Source organism: Pipistrellus kuhlii, unplaced genomic scaffold (assembly GCF_014108245.1).
Source record: "Pipistrellus kuhlii isolate mPipKuh1 unplaced genomic scaffold, mPipKuh1.p scaffold_m20_p_58, whole genome shotgun sequence".
Classification (NCBI taxonomy): Eukaryota; Metazoa; Chordata; class Mammalia; order Chiroptera; family Vespertilionidae; genus Pipistrellus; species Pipistrellus kuhlii.
In genome coordinates, this window is record NW_023425560.1 from 1,192,805 (window position 1) to 1,215,152 (window position 22,348).

At 59.8% G+C, this 22,348-nt stretch overlaps 1 protein-coding gene across 3 annotated transcripts in view; it reads left to right on the top strand.

Moving 5' to 3' along the window:
• Nucleotides 1-22,348, top strand: part of HTT (huntingtin) — a 93,194-nt gene that overhangs the window by 5,633 nt on the left and 65,213 nt on the right. For 2 of the 3 annotated variants that reach the window (XM_045573998.1, XM_045573999.1), the window contains exons 2-14: nt 4,485-4,568; nt 5,655-5,775; nt 8,049-8,108; nt 8,430-8,509; nt 10,840-10,978; nt 12,040-12,181; nt 12,743-12,921; nt 14,149-14,353; nt 15,273-15,320; nt 17,410-17,490; nt 19,126-19,469; nt 20,256-20,391; nt 20,605-20,756. In XM_045573998.1, the coding sequence (XP_045429954.1) occupies nt 4,485-4,568; nt 5,655-5,775; nt 8,049-8,108; nt 8,430-8,509; nt 10,840-10,978; nt 12,040-12,181; nt 12,743-12,921; nt 14,149-14,353; nt 15,273-15,320; nt 17,410-17,490; nt 19,126-19,469; nt 20,256-20,391; nt 20,605-20,756 (1,771 nt within the window). The remainder of the gene's footprint in view (nt 1-4,484; nt 4,569-5,654; nt 5,776-8,048; nt 8,109-8,429; nt 8,510-10,839; nt 10,979-12,039; nt 12,182-12,742; nt 12,922-14,148; nt 14,354-15,272; nt 15,321-17,409; nt 17,491-19,125; nt 19,470-20,255; nt 20,392-20,604; nt 20,757-22,348) is intronic. The other variant, XM_045574000.1, reaches the window with a different exon arrangement.

The following is a 22,348-nucleotide window of genomic DNA, read 5'->3' on the forward strand; positions in this document are numbered from 1 at the left end:
GCGCCAGTCCCTGTGTTCCCGCCGCGGCCTCCTGGGCATTCCCCCGGAGAACGGAGGGCCCGGAAGCTGGGCCCCGGCTCGGAGCAGCTTTATTCCTAAAACCGGAAACTGGAGTCGGCGCGCTGTCCTGCAACAGGTGACTGATCTGCTGAGCAGCGAGAGGGGGCAGCCCGGGCCGCTGCGCTCAGAGAAGCACGGACAGTCATCCCGACACTGCGCGCTGCGATCCTGTTTGCAAACCGTTTTAGAAATGACACAGTTTCAGGCCTGGAGGCCAGATGCGTGGTGCAGGCTTAGGGATGTGGTGGCTGGGGGTGTGAGCGGGGGGGGGGGGGGGGGGGGGGGAGGGGCGGGCAGCTCCAGGCCCCTGTGGGGTGCGGGAGCCGGAGTCTGGCCTGGGGAAGGGATGGGAAGGAAGCGGCGGTGGGGGGAGCGGGGGTTGGGGTGGGTGTCAGATCCGGGATCTCTGCGGAGGAAGAGCTGTGGATTTGCAGGCAGAGTGAAATGGGAGATTGCGATTATTATAAGTTACCATTTCCGAGTGCGCAGTTGAGTGACGGTGCTGAGTTCACGGGGCTCTGCAGCCGTCACCGCTCTCACTGCCCTGTCCGCCTGGTCCCTGCCGCTCATCTAGTGTCTCTGGGTTGGCCCCTTTGGGACGCGGCTTATGACGGGTCACACAGGCGGCCTGGGTGGGCTGGCCGCGGCCTCCTCCAGGCGTGTGTCGCAGACTGCTCACCGCACAGTGGGCGGCGGAGGGCTCTGCCTTAGGTGGAAGGCGAAGTTGAAGTGTCTGCTTTGCCTGCAGTGGGAGCAGCCAGGACTGCCCCGACCCTGTGCGTCTGGCACTCACCCCGCAGCCAGGCCCGCCCGGAGCGGGGCTGCCCCCGCTCCCCCCCCCCGCGCGGAGTGAGGCAGCCGGACGTATCGCTCCTTCAACCTAATCCCATCCCGCGGGGGATTTTGACCTTCCCGGTTTGTTTGTTGGGCAGAAGCAGGTAGGGAGCAGGTGTGCTGAGCAGGGACATAGGATGCACAGGCGCTGAGCTTTAAGATGCTCGACCACATGAGGGAGTTCCTTCCGGCCATTCCCAGAGCTTCGGGATGTGGACCAGGAGGGAGGTCGGAGGGGCCTTGTTCCCGGTCGGAAGGCCTCACCACGTTCTGTCTCTGGCGGTCAGTTTGCTTCACTGGCTCAGGTTCTGGCACGTGGACCAGGGCACCAGGCCTTCATGGACCAGGGCAGGCCTTGAGAGCGTGCAGTATTGCTTCTTGCTAACGATCTTTTTTGGTTTGCCACAAGTGAGGAGAGAGACAGCGTTCTTAGGAAAACTCATGTGTGTATCTCACTTCTGAGAAGATGGAGAGGTGCCCACGGGCCGGCCAGCTCGCCGTCAGGCGGGGGGACACTGTGAGGCGTGGCTTTTCCTCCTTCGGGACGCTGCTGACTGCTGATGCGCACATGGGCACCCTGACTCATTGTCACTACACGTGGGCTGTTGTAAGTGCTGTCATGAGGAGTCCAGGGAGCGTTTTATGTGTCGTAAACACTTGAATTTTGCACTCCTTCCCTGCCTATGGCGGACTCAGCCCGTCAGCAGGGCGGGCTCTTCCTGGATGCAGGTGAGCTCAGCGTGTTCTCCAGGCTGCGCTCTGGCAGCCACGGCCAGTTGGTCAGGTCAGCCATCCGGGACACCTGGCTTCCGCCTCACTTTTGCTGAGCCTCTCCCGTGCCAGCTGGGAAAGCTGGGCTTGGAGGTGGACGCACCACAGGATGGAGGTTCTGCTTAGGTTCTGACTTGCTGAATACCCAGGTCTGAATTTCTTTTCTGACCACCATCAGAATAGTGCCCGTCAGCCTTGTTCTCGGTACAGCCCCTGAGGAATCGCTTCAGACGCAGTGTAGGAGACTGCACGTGGAGTGCCACTCCCCTCCAGCCTGGAGCTGGAGTGTGGATTCAGCACATCGAAGGCCGGGGGCAGATTTTCACTTTGGAAATTGAGGAGTAATGGATGTGTTTGTTTGCTTTCTAAAATGCTTAAATTCATCACTGCTCTTTTACTTTCTTGATGGCTGCCTTAAACTAGGGAAACTAAGTGTTAGGTACCCTAGTCATTCAGTGTACGCCGGATGTTCAAGGCCACTCTGAGCGTGGGAATCCTAAGCAGGGTGCTCAAGGCTCATTTTCTGTTCGCAGGTGCAAAAGCAAGGACGCGGCCATCTGTGCACTGTGCGGCATGCTCTTCTGTACCCCAGGAGACTGAGGTCACTGTTTGGCAGGAAGACTGTTGTCTGAGTTAGCGTAAAGTGTGTTATGACCAGCTGGTGTGCGGCTGCTTCCTATGCTCCTATGTTGGTGGCTGCTTTGTGGGGAGGATGTATTACTAACAGCTGAGGTGAGGCTGTTCTGCTGGGATGGCCTGTGTTTGCTACTGTGTTAGCAAGGACTGCTTTGTCTAAGGGCCCTTTAGGAGCTGTGGCTACTTGGGCTGCATTAGTGACTCTCTGATACGCCTACAACTTCTTATGTCTTCTCTGTCCGATACCCCGTGTCCAAGGAGGTCCAGCCTCTGGCACAGGGACTCTCCTGGCTGGCAGCATAATGGACAACGGATGAGTACTCGCACGGTTAGTGCAGCGGGCAGGGCCAAGGAGCTGACTCTCCACCAGCTGCTGTGAGACTGGATTGGTGGTTTAAGGGAGAGAGCATTTTCAGTCTCACAGCACTTTCCTTCTTTCTCTTTAAAACTGGCACAGTTCCACTTGGGGAAACGGGCCCTTCTTAGTGTGCAGTTCTGTGCAGTTTGACACATGCATAAAGCCATTAGCCACGCCTACAGTTGAGAACCGGAACCACCCTGTCCCCACGCCCATGCCTTTTTGCTGTCAGCTGCTGCTTGGCCCCCGGAGACTGGTCACTCTGGTTCCTGTGGTTTGTCCTCCCAGACGTCGTGTGCTGGTGAATGGACGCATCCAGCCGAGCCGTGAGCCTGGCGCGCTGAGATTCACCCCGTGTGTGAGCGGCGCCCCTCCCTGCCAAGCAGCACAGCGCCGCCGTCTGGCCAGAGAGCTTGGTTTTCCTCCTGCCGGGCGAAGGGCATTTGGGTTGCTTCTATCATGGAGCTCTTTAAAAAAGAATATCTTTATGGATTTTATACAATAGATAATAAGGGGGGGTGGAAAGGGAGAGAGAAACATCAATGATAGGAGAGAATCATCCATCGGCTGCCTCCTGCAGGCCCCACACTGAGGATCGAGCCCGCAACCCTGGCCTGTGTCCTGACCGGGGATCGAACAGATGACCTCCTGGTTCATAGGTCGATGCCCAACCACTGAGCCATGCCAGCCCGGCCAATCATAGGGCTTCTGAGGTGGGTGGTTCATGAGGACAGGAGGGTGGGGGGCCCCTCAGCTTCTCCTGCTCAGTTAGGGCCTGGGCTTTCCCTCTTGAAGCTCCATCTGAGTGAGCGGCAGCTGCGAGGAGCCAGAGGGGAGAGACTCGGGCCAGACAGCGCCCCGCATGCTGCCTCCCTTCCTGCTTCTGGGAACCGAGTGGGGTCTGTCTAGCCGCAGGGAGGCAAGGCCACGGACTTCTGAGCGGAGGCACCGTCCGCGGGAAGGACGTGTTCTGCGGCTGGTAGCACTCCGCTCCAGCTGGCTGGTGTCAGTCCCGCCCGCACGAGGCGGGCAACGCCTCAGCAGTCCAGGAGCCCCGCTCGCTCTCCCTGGACCAGGCCCTGCTCTTCTCGCCGGACCCTGTCTGTCCTTTCCGGCCCTGGCTGCCTCTGGAGGGCTTCCCTGGCCGCAGCGCACGTTGTGGGGCCTGAGGGCTGCCTTGGTCACAGGGGCTTGTAGGTTAGCCGCCCCTCCCCCTGACGTATAGAATCTCAGAGACCCAGTGGTGTTCTGGTGGTTTCTGTTAGTATGCTCGTTCTTTTCTGGCTGTGCTCCCCAAGCTGCCTCTTCCGGCGGCTCCTCCTCCTGTCCCCGGGGCAGCCTGCGGACACCTCTTGCCTGGCGCCCGCACCTGGGTTGCACCTCCTCTCCTGGCTGAGAGTCTCCGCAGGCGGCTGTTTTAGCGGTTTGGGGAGGTAGAAATGGTCCGCCTTGTCTATAATTTATGCCCGGACCAAGTTTCTCCGCTAACTTGGGGAAGGTAGGGTGTGTTATAGGTCACCTGGAGTTGCTACGGAGCAGCACCAGTAAGGAAGCCCGGGTGGAGCCCCTCTGTGCCTCCCGACCCTGACCCTGACCCCGACCCCGACCCCGACCCCGACCCCGACCCCGACCCCGACCCCGACCCCGACCCTGACCCTGACCCCGACCCCGACCCCGACCCTGACCCTGGCGGCTCTCTGCCCCAGCGCGGAGCGCGGAGCAGTGGTTCCTCGGAGTTGCCCCAGAGCTTCCTGACGTGGCGGTGCCGGCCGAGGAGGGGCGCGCTAACTCAGCACAGCCTCACTCTCCCCTCCCTCTCTTTCAGAAAGAAGGAGCTCTCGGCCACCAAGAAGGACCGGGTGAGCCACTGCCTGACCATCTGCGAGAACATAGTGGCGCAGTCGCTCAGGTAACTGGAGAAAAGCCGGCGGGTTTCGTCGTGACTTCCTGTCCCAGCCTTAAGGCGCCCGTCCCAGACTTCTGCTCCAGACACTCATGAGCAGCTCCTGCTCCTTTGTGTGGTTGATCCTCACCCGAGAATACCTTTGCGTTTATTTATTTTTATTGATTTCAGAGCGGGAGGGAGAGGGGAGAGAGAGAAACCTCGGTGGAATGTGGCTCTGTGGGCTGGGGCTCACCCTGTCCCTGGAGGCGCTGGTTCAGTTCCCGGCCAGGCACACACCTGGACTGAGGGTCCCACCCCAGGCTGGGCACCCATGCAGGACAGCCATTGATGTTTCTCCTAAGATGTCTCCCCCTCCCCCTCCCCCTTCCTCTCTCGCTCTTTCTCTCTCCCCTCCCTTCCCTAAGCATGTTCTCGGGGGAGGATCAGAGTGGTCTGGGGCACAGAGCAGACTGTCTGGGTTCAAGTATTCCAAGCGGTGTCATTTGTGTGTTTTTGTAATCTTCACCCGAGGGCATTTTCCTCATGGACTTTTATTTGGGGAGAGGGGGAGAGAGGGAAAGACAGAAACATCAGGGGAGAGGAACATCAGTTGGCTGCCTCCCGCAGGAGCTCTGACCAGGGCGTGGGCCGGAGAGGAGCCTGCCATCGAGGTCCGTGCCCCTGACCGGGCTCCCTTCCTTTGGTCCACAGGCTGGCGCGCTATCCACTGAGCCAAACCGGCTAGCCAAGCTCAAGCAGTGTCTTTTTTAAAAGTTGAGTTAAAATACACAAAAAGCAGTCTTTCAAAAACATTTAAATTAAAACTTTAAAAAATGAGATTTGTCTTGCAAAGACAACCTCTTTTTTTGTAAATAAACTTTAAAATTTTAGAATAGTTTTAATTCCCGGAAGAATGACGGAGCTGCCGAGTTTCCAGTGCCCACACCTGGCTCCCAGCGTGGCCTCTGGCGTCACTGGTCCGTGTTTCCCAGTCAGATCCACGCCACAGACACGGCCTTCGTTCCGTGCTCCAGCGTCCTGGACAGGACGTGTAACTGCCATGGCTTCTCAGGCTCCTCTTGGCTGTGACATTCTCTCCTCTTCACTTAGAAATTCTCCGGAATTCCAGAAACTGCTGGGCATCGCCATGGAGCTGTTCCTGCTGTGCAGTGACGACGCAGAGTCTGATGTGAGGATGGTGGCTGACGAGTGCCTCAACAAGGTCATCAAGGTGAGGGGCCGGCCCACCCTGCGGGTTTATTAACCCGGCACCGTAAATGCATTCATAAACAAACAAGGCCCTGACGGCCCTGTTCGGAGTGGCTGCAGCAGGTGGGCGGGTCTGCCTGCTGTCTGCCGGCCTCTGGCTGCCCGGCCTCTGGCCTCCCTCAGGGTGTGGGCGGGCGGGTGCTGATGGCCACTCCTGGGTGCGCTGTTGGGGCGTATCCCAGAGAGAACACAAGGCCCTGGAATCCTTTGGGGTCTCTAGCGCCCTTCCTTCGCTCCTCTCTGCCCCCCTGGGGTCTGGCAGGCAGCGCTGCTTGCAGGTCAGGCTGTGACTTGACAGCAGGTTACTGGGCAGGGAGCGGCTCCGGGACAGCAGGTGAGCCAGAAGCCACTGGTGGCAGGGAGGTAGGGAGAGAGAAGGGGACACCGGTCTTCTCCCGGGATCGCTTCCTGAGGTGGAGTTTGAGTCTGCTGCCGCCTGTTCTGCTTCCTGCTGCCACGGCCCAGCGCCTTCTTCCCTCATTCTCAGTCACTGGTCCTGTGCCTCCTCCGGCCCTGCTCCGCGTCCGGGTCCCCAGCCCACCCGGGGGCTGTCCTTTAGCCTCCGTGGAGTTCGTGCGTGTGCACACTGAGACGCCGTTCCCCCGTGGACTCGCCGGCAGAGTGTTGGCACTTTCTCCAGAGCCGTTGCTCACGTTGTGTCCGCAGCAGGTGCCCGCTCCCTTCTCCACAGGGTCCTTGCACGGGCCCTGCGGGGAGATGGGGCGCAGTTCGCCCTTCGTTTATGTAGGAAAGCGCTCTGGGGACCCGATCAGCCTGGCCGCGTGCTCTGCCCTCAGCCCCGTCAGTCCCGTGTGAGGTGGCCTGGCAGAAGCCACTCGGTGCCCAGCGCAGACGCCGCGCCCCGCGGGTGGTCGCTGCGGGGGAGAGGTTCCTGGCGGGGGCTGGGGGTGAGCCTGGAGGCTCGGCCTCTCACCGTGGGGCCGGCTCTGGTGCCAGGAGCTGCGCTGCGAGCCGCCCAGCATGGGTGCTGAGGTCAGTCCCAGGGCTTCGTGCTCTGTGTGGAGGAGGAGGGGCTCTGGCATAGTTCGGACGCGGGTGGAGGAGTGCTTATTCCAGACCGGAAGCCTGTGCCCTGGAGGCCTGCCTGGGAGCTGGGGCCAGGGCCAGAGCGAGAGCCGGGCATCTGGGAGGAGGCGGGCCTGGGAGGGGCCTGTGGCTCCCAGCTGGCTGCCGGCTCAGAGGGTCCCTAGGCCACAGGCTGGGCGCATCCGGACACAAAGGGAGGGCCAGACCTTCAGGAGGATGCGGGTCTGCAGTGGGAGTGGGCGCGTGTGCCACACAGACCGAGGCTCTCACCTGCGGGTGCGCCGCCCCGGCCCCCCCAGGCCTTGCCATAATGCTGATCTCCTGGCAGAGCGCACATGGTCTGCACTCGCCTGGTCAGGGTTTCCGATCAGAGGTTTGAATGGATTGGAGACACCTGCCATTAGGTGTGCCGTTCTGTAGTGTTTGATGGTGATAACAGTTAAACTTGCTTCCGTTCTAGTCTGTGAGTCACTGTGCGTATGTGCTTTTTTCTCAGTGATTAGGCTCCTCCTTTAGTTGCTGTTAACGTTTACTTTGGCCTGACTGCGGTGCAGGCTGCCTCCCGCTGCCTCAGCTGGGCCTGAGCCGGGCTGCGCCTGAGCGGGGCCGGGCCTGAGCGGGGCTGGGGGCCGGGCCTGAGCGGGGCCGGGCCTGAGCGGGGCTGGGGGCCGGGCCTGAGCGGGGCTGGGGGCCGGGCCTGAGCGGGGCTGGGCCTGAGCGGGGCTGGGGGCCGGGCCTGAGCGGGGCTGGGGGCCGGGCCTGAGCGGGGCCGGGCCTGAGCGGGGCTGGGGGCCGGGCCTGAGCGGGGCTGGGGGCCGGGCCTGAGCGGGGCCGGGCCTGAGCGGGGCTGGGGGCGGGGCCTGAGCGGGGCCGGGCCTGAGCGGGGCTGGGGGCCGGGCCTGAGCGGGGCTGGGGGCTGGGCCTGAGCGGGGCTGGGGGCTGGGCCTGAGCGGGGCTGGGGGCTGGGCCTGAGCGGGGCTGGGGGCCGGGCCTGAGCGGGGCTGGGCCTGAGCGGGGCTGGGGGCGGGGCCTGAGCGGGGCCGGGCCTGAGCGGGGCTGGGGGCCGGGCCTGAGCGGGGCCGGGCCTGAGCGGGGCTGGGGGCCGGGCCTGAGTGGGGCTGGGGGCTGCGCCTGAGCGGGGCCGGGCCTGAGCGGGGCCAGGCCTGAGCTGGGCTCGTTGTGTTGCAGGCGCTGATGGACTCGAACCTCCCGAGGCTGCAGCTCGAGCTCTACAAGGAGATCAAGAAGGTGCGCCTCGCTCCCGCTGCGGCCGCCTCGCTGCCTGAGCAGCTGGGGAAGTGCCATCTCACCTACGAGTGAGGAGCTGTTTGGAGCAGTAGACATAGTTTTACTCTCCTCTGCTCTCATTGCTTATTAGATGAGTTGGGAATTTAAAAGGGTGACTTACCTTTTATATTGTTACAGTTAAATTCACTAACCTTAACATTTCTAAAGTAAAGATTCAAATGGCCCTTTCTCTAAAAATAGCAGTTAACCATGAAAACATGCCCTTGTTACGTGACGTCCTCCGTGACCCTAACATGTAACTCCTCTGTTAAACCCACGCAGAACGGCGCTCCCCGGAGCCTGCGTGCTGCGCTGTGGCGGTTCGCCGAGCTGGCGCACCTGGTCCGGCCTCAGAAGTGCAGGTGCGTTACTGCTGGGCGGCGGCGGCCTCCTGTCGTCCCGGTGGAGGCCTCCCTGGGTTCTCTCCCTCTCAGCTCACACGTCCCTTCCCGAGCTGGGCCCTGTGCTGTGATGGGCTGCCGTGTCCTGGTTCTCCTCACAGCTCCCTGCTCAGGAGCGTTCCTGCACACCCGCCGTGTGCTTGTTCACGTCCCCTCCCCCGAGGCCCGTAGGAGGTGGGTGCCCCAACAGCAGGGTCTTCCCCTGTCCCGTGTGACAGCAGTGCCCACGCACGTGAAAAGGGACTTACCAAGAGTTTGGAGGTCAAGTCCCACCCCAGTGCTCACAGTAGGAGTTAGGGGACTCTGTGTCTGTGTCTAGGACATGGGTTTCCAATATGGGCACTAAATTGTGGGCGTTAAACTGCGAATAGTTTTGACTAATGGAACAATTCTATTTTAAAAAAAATATATATTTTATTGATTTTTTAGACAGGAAGAGAGAGGGATAGAGAGTTGGAAACATCAACGAGAGAGAATCATCAATCAGCTGCCTCTTGCACACTCCCTACTGGGGATCTGCCCACAACGAAGGTACATGCCCTTGACCGGAATCAAACCTGGGACCTTTCAGTCTGCAGACCGACGCTCTATCCACTGAGCCAAACCGGTTTCGGCTGGAACAGTTCTATCTTAAAAACAAAAGAAGAGCCGAAGCCGGTTTGGCTCATTGGTAGAGCGTTGGTCTGCGGACTGAAAGGTCCCAGGTTCAATTCCGGTCAAGGTCATGTACATTGGTTGCGGGCACGTCCCCTATGGGGGGTGTGCAAGAGGCAGCTGGTCGATGATTTCTCTCATCAATGTTTCTAGCTCTCTATCTCTCTCCCTTCCTCTCTGTAAAAAATAAATAAAATATATTTTTAAAAAAACAAAAAAACAAAAAACAAAAGAAGGACCACAGCTTTTAACTCCACCTTCGTCTCCCTAACTGGCAAACGTCCCTAGGAATGGGCGTGGCCCGGCCCTCACTGTGAATAGGAAGCAGTGATGGGTTCCAGTGGTTTGCGTTTAACAGAGATGCAGTACAAGGGAAATGTCTTTTTATCCAACTGCTTGCTATAGTCTCCACATAGCAGCCACAGTGACCGGAGATGTGATTGGACCCGTTGTTTCCTCACTCGCACTGTGGCTCATCCCCCAGACTGTCCAGATCAATCCCGACTTCTCTCCAGCCCAGGGAGCCTGCCCCAGGGCCCCGTCACCCCAGACACTCTGTGGACTCATTGGCCCGATTCTATTATATTATACTTCTTCAAAAGCCAGAGGCTCTTCCTCTGATGGCTGATCTGTTTACCCTGGGGTCCCTGCGGAAACAGTTTTCTCCTGAGGACTGTGACCCAGGCTCCCGGAGCTGGTCCTGGGTGCAGACGGCTTCTTGCCTGTTCCTGCACTAGAGGGCGCTGCCGAGTTCCCCATGGTTGGCGGGGTCCTGAGATCCTGGCTTGTCCAGCCTGTGACTGCCCTGGTCCGTCAGTCCGTCCGTCTGTCCGTCCGTCAGCATGGCGGCAGCTTTCTCTAGAGCCAGGTCTTACCTCTGAGGCCTGTTCAGCTTGAGCACTACTCCTTTCTGTAATGCTTCTTTTCCAAGAAAGCTTCATCTCATCCCTTACCCCTGTTTCCCTCATCGTCTGTCTTAGTGTTTATTTAAGGGCCTTCTCTCTGTATGCTGTTGTGTGCCTTCCCCCAAGGCAAGTCTCCTCGTATCGCTGTCTCTCCCCCACGCCTTCCTCCGCCTCCTAATGTGATGTTTCTTATATTACCTCTATTTTCTAATTTACAGTATGAGTGTTATAATAACTTAATATTTACTGCAAATAATTTTGAAAGTTTATTTTATTAAAAAATTTTTAAAAATTTACTTCAAGGAGGGAGGGAGGGAGGGGAAGAGAGAGAGAGAGAGAGAGAGAGAAACATCAATGATGAGAGAGAATCATGGATCGGCTGCCTCCTGCACATCGCACACTGGGGATCGAGCCCATGACCTGGGCATGTGCCCTGACAGGGAATCGAACCGTGACCTCCTGGTTCATAGGTTGACACTCTACCCCTGAGCCACACAGCTGGGCTGCATATAATTTTTAAAAGGGTTTTGGAGAGTCCTCTGGCTATGGGGGAGGTGAAGGGTGAGCGTCTGCCAACATTTGAACTTCATGTGCAGCTCACCCTCCTGTTGCTGAGGTTTGTCCCCTCTCCTCTGAGTTCTGTTTTGCTATAAAAACTGGCTTTTCTCCAACAGGCACCGGACGTATTAAAGTAGTCCTGGTAGAATAATGCAGGTTCTTCCTCACCTGCAGGCCTTACTTGGTAAACCTCCTGCCTTGCCTGACTCGGATAAGCAAGAGACCCGAGGAGTCTGTTCAGGAGACCTTGGCTGCGGCGATACCCAAAATCATGGCTTCGCTTGGCAATTTTGCAAATGACAATGAAATCAAGGTATGATTCTTACCTCAGGTCACAAGCCTGTGAATGAATCTGGGGAGTTGGGGCTTTGGGACAGTCATTTGAAAGTACTTCTAATTTACTTATTTTTTATTTATTTTTTATTTTTATTGAAGTTTTTTAAAAAATATATTTTATTGAGTTTTTTACAGAGAGAAAGGGAGAGAGATAGAAAGCTAGAAACGTCGATGAGAGAGAAACGTCGACCAGCTACCTCTTGCACACCCCCTAACGGGGATATGCCCGCAACCAATGTACATGCCCCTGACCGGAATTGAACCTGGGACCTTTCAGTCCGCAGACCGACGCTCTACCACTGAGCCAAACCGGTTTCGGCTATTTTTTAGTTTTTATTTATTGATTTTAGAGAGAGGGAGGGAGGGAGAGAGGAACATCCATCTGTTGCTCCATTTATGCATTCATTGGTCGATCCTTGAATGTGCCCTGCCTGGGGATGGAACGCCCAACCTTGTGTACTGGGACGACACTTCAACCACCCACCCAGCCGGGGCCTGTCCGCCCATAATTCCCATCAGACCTTCCGAGGCACGTGGGGGGCTGCCTCCTGGCTGTCCTCTCACTGCTCCGGTGGGCGAGGAGGTGAAGAGGGGCCGGTGTGTCCTCGAAAGCAGAGGGGCTTGGTGTGCGGGGAAGGGGGAGGGCCTCCACGCTGCCCGGAACCTCGTCTGGGTTGTTCCAGGCTCAGGGACAGCTTGCTTGTCTGCGGCCAGGTCCACGGGCGCCTCTGAGGCCGGACGAGGCTGTAGCTGCTCCGCTCTTTGCTCCTTGGCCTCGTGCGGTGTCCGTTTCTTGGCTGCGTTTGTGTGATCGGTGTCGGTCCCTGACCCGCCCTCAAACACCGTGGGCGGCTTCCCCAGAGCAGAGGCCCCCACTGCCCGGCCTCTGCGTTGGAGCCTTGGGCGCTGCTCGGGTGCTCAGCGGGGCTTTGTTCAGCCGGAGCGTCCGGGTTGTGATGACGCTGCGAGCGTTGGGAGCGCATTAGGCTGTGGACGCACGGCGGGCCTCATGCACCTCTCCATGGCCCGTGGCCACAGGTCCTGCTGAAGGCTTTCATCGCCAACCTGAAGGCCCCCTCCCCCACCACGCGGCGGACGGCGGCGGGCTGCGTGGTGAGCGTGTGCCAGCACTCACGGAGGACGCAGTACTTCTACAGCTGGCTGCTCAGCGTGCTCCTGGGTGAGGGTGCTCCTGGGTGAGGCACGGGCATGACGGTGCCCGGGGGGAGGGGGCGGGCGAGGGGGGTGTCTCCGGCCTCTGCTAGAGACAGACGGTGAGATCAGGCCGTCCCGTGGCCTGTGGGCAGACCCTGGGCCCTGCTGACTGGGAAACGGGAGCTCGGTCGGGGTGAGGGTGGGAAAAGCTGCTCCTCTGCAGAAGCGTGGGCACCCAAGGCCAGCCAGCCAGCAGGGCAGGGGGACAGGCCCTGGTGCACCCAACGCCCGCCCAGCCCTCGTGCGGCCACACTTCCCAGCCGGCGTGGTGGCTCTGAGTGTGGGGAGTCCCTCCGGCCCTGCGGCTCTGCCCGGTGTGGCTGCCCGGCCCCCCCGCACACGTTCACTGAAGTCACCCCGGCAAGTGCGGGCGCTCAGCCGCGGTGCTGGGCCGCCCGGCCCGCGCCCGGTGCGATGCACACGTCTGTGCCAGCGGGCCTCCCGCAGCTCAGAAAGGGCTCTGCGGGGCTCTGAGCAGAGCCCGGAGGCCTGCAGGAGCCGGATGCAGAGCTGTGCTGCCTTCCAGGGCTGCTGGTTCCCGTCGAGGGCGCGCACCCCTCCCTGCTGGTCCTCGGAGCGCTGCTCACTCTGCGGTACTTGGTGCCCTTGCTGCAGCAGCAGGTCCAGGACACCAGCCTGAAAGGCAGCTTTGGGGTGACCCGGAAGGAAATGGAAGTCTCCCCCTCGTCAGAGCAGCTGGTGCAGGTAGGAGCCCTGGGTCACTGGTGCAGGCACAGCCGTGACTGACAGCCTGCGTGTCAGCCCCGGGGAAGGGGAGCGGCGCAGCCTGGGTTCTGAGCACGGGCTCCGGTCCGAGGTCATGACCCCCAGCCCTGTGACCTCAGAGGGATCCGCAGGTAGCTCTGCTAAGTTATAGCGTGGCACACAGGCCCTCATAGCCCCGCCTGGCACAGCCTGTGACCCTGTGCCTAAACCAGACCGGGCACATGTTTATCTGTGCTGTAAACATGGATCGAGCCCCCGCAGTCCATGTTAAATTCGGGTTTTGACTGAACTGCTGGGCAAAGCACGTGGTTTAAATAGTGACACGTTGTGACCCCTAACCGTGTGAAGAGGTGATGTCGCTGACAGCACTCAGGAGGGCGGGCGGGTGGGGCTGTGGGGCGCTGAGTTCTCGCTGTGCAGGCAGTTTGTCCGCAGGCGGTAGATGCCTGCGGGCAGGGCCGCCGCCCAGAGGCCGTGCACATGGGCAGGCGTGGCATGCCCTCTCAGACCTTGGGCGGAGGGGCGGGCGGGTTGCCCATGGACTGCAGTTTGCAGACCTGCGACCTGGAGTGATGGAGGCCCCAGAAGAACCAGAGTGAGCCATAGGGCCCCGCCCTGAGCTTTTAGTCTGTGTCCGCGTGCTCTCTGTCTTTCTGAAACGGACGTTTTCCTTTTATGATGCTAAAGGGAAGGCTGCCCCACCAGCAAGTAGAAAGTGCAGTTAATTTCGAACTTGAGGCAAATGGCGAGTGGTTGTGTGTGTGAGCTGCGGGAGAGCACACAGCCGCACTGCAGTCATCAGTATCTGAAAGTCACACCGAACGCTCTCCGTGGCACAGGCAGCTCCCAGGAGGAATAAACTCACCCTGCTCACGTCACGTGAGAAGCACGATGGGGTCTGACATGAGACCTTTACAAGCCTCGTCAGCTCTTTCTCGGTGGCACTCCGACCGAGGTCCTCGCTTCGGACTGTGTCAGCCATGCCTCTGCGCACGGAGCGTGGTCACCGACCACTGGCCTAAGGAATTGGTACCACAGTGAAAAGCCTCGAGGGAGCTTAGGAGGCCGCCCGGAGGCTGCTGACCACACTGGTAGAAGCGACACCGTTTTAGGGGCAGAAAGGAAGGCACAGGTTCCTTCCTTTCTGCCCCTGTCGGACACAGGAAGGGACGCCAGTGCCCACGACGGCTGCCGTCTCCCCTCCAGGTGTACGAGCTGACCCTGCACTACGCGCAGCACCCGGACCACAACGTGGTGACCGGGGCGCTGGAGCTCCTGCAGCAGCTGCTCCGGACACCGCCGCCCGCGCTGCTGCGCGCCCTGACCACGCCGGGCGGCCTGGCGCAGCTCAGCACGCCCAGCCCGGAGCCCGGCGGCCGCAGCCGCAGCGGGAGCATCGTGGAGCTCATCGGTGAGTGCTGAGCGGGCCCCCCTACAACGGAGCCCGGGCCACGGCAGGGATGACTCTGCAGGGAACTGACGGGTGGGAAGGAGGTGAAGGTGGGTAGCTCTGAGCGAGCGCGGCTGCCTCCAGTGGCATCTGTCTGCCTGGGAGTGAACAAGCCGCGGGGCATCCCAGGGCCTGTCGTCTGTCACTTGGCCAGAGATGGGACCCCTGGTCCTTCAGAGCTTTTGTCTCTGCTGCCCTCTGGCTCAGTGCTGTCCTGCCCACTTCAGAAAAGCTCTCCTCGCCTGCCCGTCGCTGCTCCTCCCACTATGCTTGTCCTGGGAGCCCCCTGATTTTCCTGCAGCTGTGGCCCTGCCTGACATGGAGACGCCCCTAGGAGCTGGGGTAGACGGAGCCTTGGGTTGCAGCTCCGGGGGTTTTTATTTCTCCCAGCCTCTCGGTCTTGTGGCATGCGGTCCATTTAGTGCAGTGTGTGCGCATGTGTGTGCATGCGTGTGCGTGTGCGTGTCAGGAGCAGAAAATGGTCATGTGCCTGTTCCCTGTCCTTGTACTGAAGAACCTTTTCTCTGCGGGATGCACGCCTTACAAATAATCGCCGAATCCTCATTCCCAGCGGTGGTTCCTGACGAGAATTTATACTTGATTATTAGTTGACCAAACAATCAGATTTCTGATGGCTTTAATTTGGCTTTTTAAGTGCATTGTCTGTGCACTCTTGACATTTTAGGCCTGAGCTATATGTGTATTTGAGCGGTAATGTAACTTTCATGTCAAAATCAAAGCAGAGCACTGCCTTTTGGGAATATGTTCATATGTTCTCTGGCTTTAAAGTTGAATCGAGCTTTTTGAAAATATTTGAATTCCTTCTGAATTCCAACAGCTTGTGCCTTACTTTCATCTGTCATTCTTTTGTGATTTTCAGCCGGAGGGGGGTCTTCATGCAGCCCTGTCCTTTCCAGAAAACAAAGAGGTGATTATTTCAGAAATCAGTCCGGGCGGCTGGTTTTCTGTTCTGTGACGCCCTGCCTGTGGGTGCATGCTGCGGGTTGGGCCTGGCAGGGCTTCCCCGCTGCCGTCAGAATTGCCGTCAGGACTCGCTGCCTTCGGGCCGGGGCTGGGCAGAGCTTCCTGTAAGGCCGGTTCCTGTGCCGCCTGGGCCTCCCTGTGGCCTCGGCCTCAGCCTGCGGGTCCTGAGCTAAGGGTGCGCCTGCCTTGTCTGCTGCCGCCAGTGCGTTATGTTTGTGAGGTAACCGTCCTCCCCGCCTGCTTGTTCACTGTATCAGACAGATGACTGGCTAATGAGTTAATTTGGGCCTGGGGTATTCCAACCATATTTGGCTTTGTGCAGGCCAAAGTGTCCTGATACAATTGATTATTTTTATTAGATCAAAGTGTTTCTAATGAAATCTGACAGTTTGGGGACATGTTATCACTTTGCAACAGCACTCATTTTCTTTTCCAGTCTAGATTTCTGTAGGAAGTAATTGCTGCCTTTTTTTATTTTGAAATCTTAAAAGACTAATTCTTTTTTTAAAAATTGAGGGGTAATTGGCAAACAACATGCTGATTTGTGTGTGTCATGAGTATTGTGTGTGAGAGCCCGACGCCCAATGTTGTTGGCGGTGAATGCCGTCTTCACGGGAGCACGGCAGGTCCTGGGTTTCGACGGAGATCGCTCCTATGGTGACATAAGGCGATTTTCGCGTGAGTCGGACCCACCTCCATAAGCATCTGTGTCCCTCACATGGAGCCGACACAGCAGTGATGATGTGACACAGCAAAGAGAACCAAAAGAAAGACAGTTCCTGACCTTTACTTGTAAACAAGTAACAAGAAACATAAAGTGCCTGTGTACACACGCAGTGACGGAACTTTTTTTATAAATAGACGGGGGATGGCCACGTAAGCATGAGACCCGTCCCTGAGTCCCGCGTGACCCGGGGACGGCCGAGCCAGAGCATTTCCTATTCGCACCTGGAGGCTCCCATTGGGCCGCACAGTGTGGTCCCTGAGGGGCTTTGAGGTCTGGGTGAGCACGAAGGTGGTTCGGGAGCCTGTGCTGCCAGCTGGTCTCGGTGCTCCCTGCTCCCCCGCTGATGGGAAGGTGCCTGTTGTCTCCCGCCAGACCCGGGAGGCCTCAGGCTCTTTGCTTTCCTGCGTCCTTTGTCTTATCTTGTTTTTCAGTCAGGGCTGTAGTGTCTAACGTCTTGGTTGTAGCCTCAGAATTCTCTTTTCCAATGAAACCTGCGCTGCCCTGGGACAGATGGGCAGCCCCGTTCCGGGGCCCCAGAGCCGCCCTGCTGGCCCTGCAGGGGCAGCCTGGCCGGGCACAGGACCCTGAGCAGGCGGCCAGCGCCTCGCTGTGCCGTCACCTCCACTGTTCCCGTTGTGCTTCACTGGCCTTCGGTGTCCCAAGAGTGCACGCTGGGGAGGTGGTCACCCTGGGCCCTGTCTTCGCGTGGCCATGATGGGTCAGCTCCTGTGTTTGATGACACTGGTGTGTGATGTAACCGTGAGACTTAGGAGCCCAGTTACGTCACGTTGAAACATATGACGATGGAGTCTGAAAACTGTAAACGGTAAAGTGTACTTTTTGAACTTTGCTAAAGATGAAATATTATTTCAGCCTCCCAGGTTGTACAGTGCTTGAGTTATGATTAACCTTAGAATCTAACAAATTAAAAGATAACAAAATAAATGGCCTCTAGGAATAGCGGTTTCATGTGTAATTCTGGCGGCCAATTGAGATGCTGCGGAACATCCCCGGCGGACAGCGTGGTTCTGGCCATGGTGCCGGTTTAGGTGAAGTAGCGATAAGTCACTGCCATTGGGGTCACAGCAGCCGGCTGAGTGTTTGCAGTTGTCCCCGTGCTCTGCAGCTCTGTCCGTCCGTCTGTCCGAGAAGCCGGCTCTCTGCTTTCCTGTGGACTCGCTGGTGCTCTCCGTGCCCCAGGCGCCGGCTCTGTGCTCCGCCTCCAGGGCAGAGTGTCCTCCACAGTGACCAGCTGCCCGTGCCGGCTGCGTGAGTCCTCCCAGCTCACGGCGCTCCTCTCTCCTAGGGAAGGTGCTCCTCGGGGAAGCGGCGGCCTTGGAGGAGGACTCCGAGTCCCGGTCCGAGGGCAGCAGCCCGGCCTTCGCAGGTAGCTCTCGCGTGAGGGGGTGCCGTGGGGACCACGCCCTCCTGTCCCGGGCCCCTCCCCTGCTCCGGGCAGCGTGCAGCCAGCTGCTCAGGGAGAGTTCAGGCCTCTGGTGTAGTGCTCCCTTGGAAACGTGTGTTTCCTTGCATCACATATTTGCTGTTTTCCTGCTTTAAATTAGGGCTATGCTCCTGAGCGTTGTCTTTCTGAGTAGGAAGTGGTGGGTGAGGGAACTGCCTGGTTGTGAGGGGGAAAAGGACTAAAATTGTCTACAGATGATTTAAGAAGAATTCTGCATTTGTTCACAGATATGAGTTTTTTATTCACCTCTTAAAAGATGAGTATTGACCAAGTTACTAATAATTGAGTTAAAAGAGAGTGGCTTGGGTTGTATAATTCTATTTGAAAGAATGCTTTTAGGTAACTTATTTGGGAAGGAAAATCTGAATCATCCCAATGGTGATTATGTATTCATTTATTTTACAAAGTAGAAATCAGTGTTCTGATTACAAAAACAAAGTTAAAGTAACGTTATGGCTGTGATAACGGCCACATGCTCTCGGAGCCGGCATCCAGGGCCGGCCGCTGTCACAGTGGGAGCTCTGTGGCGCTCACGCAGGCTGTGGTTTCATGGGGCCACAGCGTAACGGGAGCATGTGCCCTCTGTGCCGCGGGGAAGGCGCGGCATGGGGAGGTGAGCAGGGTCAGAGGAGAAAGAATGGCCACCTCGGGGTGATGGTGAATTTACCTCCTTGCTTCTGAGCAGCTTGCCCGAGGGCTGTGCGGGCAGCTGTGAGCGTGGCTCTGCCCAGCTGCGGGAGCCGCCCGCACTCCCCACACGGCCCAGTGGCTGTGGGAGCCCGCACTCCCCTCCCCATAGGGCCCAGCGGCCGCAGCTGAGGCCGTGAACACCGTTGGGAGCACTACACATGTCACAGTGTCTGCGCTGACCCCACCTCTTTAAACAAAAAAAAAAAAAAAAAAAAAAAAAAAAAAATATATATATATATATATATATATATATATATAAAAACATTGATGAGAGAGAAACATGGATCAGCTGCCTCCTGCAGACTCCCTACTGGGAAGGAGCCCGCAACCAAGGTACATGCCCCTGACTGGAATTGAACCTGGGACCCTTGAGTTCACAGGCTGATGCTCTATCCACTGAGTCAAACCCGTCAGGGCTAAAAATATATTTTTTAAAACATATATCTTTATTGGTTTCAGAGAGGAAGAGGAAGGAGAGAGATTAGAAACATCAATGATGAGAGAATCATTGATTGGCTGCCTGCTGCATGTCCCCTACTAGGAACCAAGCCCAAAACCAGGCATGTGCCCTTGACCAGAATTAAACCTGGGACCCTGCAGTCCTCAGGCTGACGCTCTACCCATTTGGCCACACAGCCAGGGCAGACCCGACCTGCTTAATATGACGCGGTGACGTGGTGAAAGGGCAGTAACTGGGATGCGGTTGTGATCATGTTTAGAGGACGCACTGTTGTCCTGCTTTTGAAATACCCTAGTTCCTATGTTCACTGTGTTTAAGGATGTTTGCTGTTTAAATAGTGACAGTGAACGTGAGGGTCTTTGCAAACATTCGATCCCAGCGGATGTGTCCTGGCCTTTTGTCTTCAGCCTCAGGCAAAGGCGAGATCTCTGGGGAGCTGGCTGCCTCCTCCGGGGTCTCCACCCCAGGCTCCGTCAGCTCCGCGGCCGACTCCACGGGCCACGACATCATCACAGAGCAACCCCGGGCCCAGCACACGCTCCAGCCGGACTCGGTGGACCTGGCCGGCGCCACCGACGGGGACGAGGAGGATATCTTAAGCCGCAGCTCCAGCCAGGTCAGCGCCGGCCCGTCCGACCCGGCCCTGGACCTGAACGAGGGCACCCAGGCCTCCTCCCCGCTCAGCGACAGCTCGCAGACCACCACCGAGGGGCCCGACTCCGCCGTGACCCCTTCCGACAGCTCCGAAATCGTGAGTGGGCAGGGTGCCCGGTGTCTGCATGGGGCTCCCCTGGAGGCCCAGACCTGCACCGCGTCCCTCCGACCCACCGGCCGTGCAGAGGCTCCCACTCCGCCCGAGCCCTCCTGAGGCCGCGCTGCGGGCGTGGCCGCGCCTCGTGTGGAGCGAGGGCAGTTAGATTAGGCCATGGTGTGGGCTCTGCTAAAAGCTCTCTCACATCCATGTCCCTCCCTCCCGGCCTGCCTCCCTGCCTCCCTCCCTCCCTCCCTCCCTCCCTCCCTCCCTCCCTCCCTGCCTCCCTCCCTCCCTCCCTCCCTGCCTCCCTCCCTCCCTCCCTCCCTTCCTCCCTCCCTCCCTCCCTCTCTCCCTCCCTCCCTCCCTCCCTCCCTCCCTGCCTCCCTCCCTCCCTGCCTCCCTCCCTCCCTGCCTCCCTCCCTGCCTCCCTCCCTCCCTCCCTCCCTCCCTCTCTCCCTCTCTCTGTCCCTTCCTCCCTCCCTCTCCCTCCCCCCTTCCCTTTCACCCTCTCTCTAAAAAAATAATAATAATAAATGGGGGGGGGGAATCTCCTCTCGGGTAGAAATGTAACAAATAGCGATTTCCAGACTGAAGTTTCTGGAGTTACAGGCCTGGGGGCGCTGGGCTGTGCCCGGCAGCGTGGGCCGTGGGGCGCCTTCGTCTGTGCCTGTGCGGGTGGCCTCTGCAGGACGCCGTCTCGCGTGGCTCTGGCCTTCGCCTTCGCAGTCAGGCTTGTGCTCGGGGTCGGCAGGGCAGAGCCTCACGGCCCTTTGCACCGTCCAGGTGTTAGATGCCGACAGCCAGGATGCGGGGATGCAGCTCAGGGCACCGCCGGAGGAGGAGGAGGAGGAGTGCGAGGAGGAGGAGGAGCCCGGGGGCCTTCCCGAGGACGCCGCCGCCCTCACAGCCGCGTCCGCAGGTATGTGGTCCCGGCGTGCGCGGCCGCCCCCTCTTCGCTGGTCCTCGCTGGTCCTCGCGGTGTCTTTCCCGGGTGTGGGTGAGGAGGAAGGCCGAGGGGCCAGCGCCCTGTCCTTGGCCTGACACCCGGCCCACGCTGACCCGGGTGTGCGTGTGCGTGTGCGTGTGCGTGTGCGTGTGCGCGGGCGGTCGCTGACCGGGGCGTGTCGGGCAGCCCTGCAGCAGGCACACTTACTGAGAGGCGTGGGCCACCGCCGGCAGCGCTCGGACGGCGGCGTGGACCGGGCCGTGGACCGGAACGTGGACCGGAACGTGGACCGGGCCGTGTCCAGAGAGGACGCTGCCGACCCAGGCGATCAGGACAAGGTGAGAGGCTCCGGCCAGGAGGGCGCCGCTGTCTGTCACGCCCCCCCCCCTTCGGCCCCCGCCCCCGGGCCGTCCGCCTGGCCCCGCCCCCGGGCTCCGTCTCGCTTCTGTCCCTTTGGCCGGTTGCTGGTTGGAACGCCTGGAACCTCAGACCTGCCCGCTCAGCGGCATCAGTGCATTCACGTTGCTGATTGCCACATGTCCGTCTCCCAGCGTCTCCTGTTCCCACACAGACACCGCAGCCCCAGCCTCCCCCTCAGCCCCAGCCTCCCCCTCAGCCCCAGCCTCCCCCTCAGCCCCAGCCTCCCCCTCAGGCCCAGCCTCCTCCTCAGCCCCAGCCTCCTCCTCAGCCCCAGCCTCCCCCTCAGGCCCAGCCTCCTCCTCAGCCCCAGCCTCCTCCTCAGCCCCAGCCTCCCCCTCAGGCCCAGCCTCTTTCTCAGCCCCAGCCTCCCCCTCAGCCCCAGCCTCCTCCTCAGCCCCAGCCTCCCCCTCAGGCCCAGCCTCTTTCTCAGCCCCAGCCTCCCCCTCAGGCCCAGCCTCCCCCTAGCCCCAGCCTCCTCCTCAGCCCCAGCCTCCTTCTCAGCCCCAGCCTCCTCCTCAGCCCCAGCCTCCCCCTCAGCCCCAGCCTCCCCCTCAGCCCCAGCCTCTTTCTCAGCCCCAGCCTCCTCTTCAGCCCCAGCCTCCCCCTCAGCCCCAGCCTCCCCCTCAGGTCCAGCCTCCTTCTCAGCCCCAGCCTCCTCCTCAGCCCCAGCCTCCTTCTCAGCCCCAGCCTCCTCCTCAGCCCCAGCCTCCTTCTCAGCCCCAGCTTCCTCCTCAGCCCCAGCCTCCCCCTCAGCCCCAGCCTCCTTCTCAGCCCCAGCCTCCTCCTCAGCCCCAGCCTCCTCCTCAGCCTCCCCCTCAGCCCCAGCCTCCTCCTCAGCCCCAGCCTCCCCCTCAGGCCCAGCCTCCCGCTCAGCCCCAGCCTCCCTCCTCGGCCTCCTCCTCAGCGTGCGCTCCCGGATTGATTCCCTGGCCTCCCCGTGTGGGACCTGCAGTGTTGCCCTTTTGTGGAATCCCTGACGCACTGAGCAGCTGTCCTCGGCCCCATGTGGTAGCAGGCGTGGGTTCCTGCCTGTGAAGCGTGGCCTCACTCCGTCCTGGGTGCGGCCACATTTTGTTTCTCCGTGCGCCTTCGGGCCGTTGTGGATGGCGGGGCCGGGGGCTCTTTGAGGCCCTGGTTTCGGTGCTGGTGGGCGGCTGGTCAGTGTGATTCTGAGGAGCCGCCTGCCCCAGGGATCGCGAACGCCTGAGGGCGAGGAGTGGCTGCACTAGGTGCCCACAGCCTCCTCATCGTCACTCTAGGTCCCCCAGCTCCTCCCGCTGCGCACCACCCTGTCCCCTCGTCCCCCAGCTCCTCCCGCTGCGCGCCGGGCTGTCCCCTCGTCCCCCAGCTCCTCCCGCTGCGCGCCGGGCTGTCCCCTCGTCCCCCAGCTCCTCCCGCTGCGCACCACCCTGTCCCCTCGTCCCCCAGCTCCTCCCGCTGCGCGCCGGGCTGTCCCCTCGTCCCCCAGCTCCTCCCGCTGCGCGCCGGGCTGTCCCCTCGTCCCCCAGCT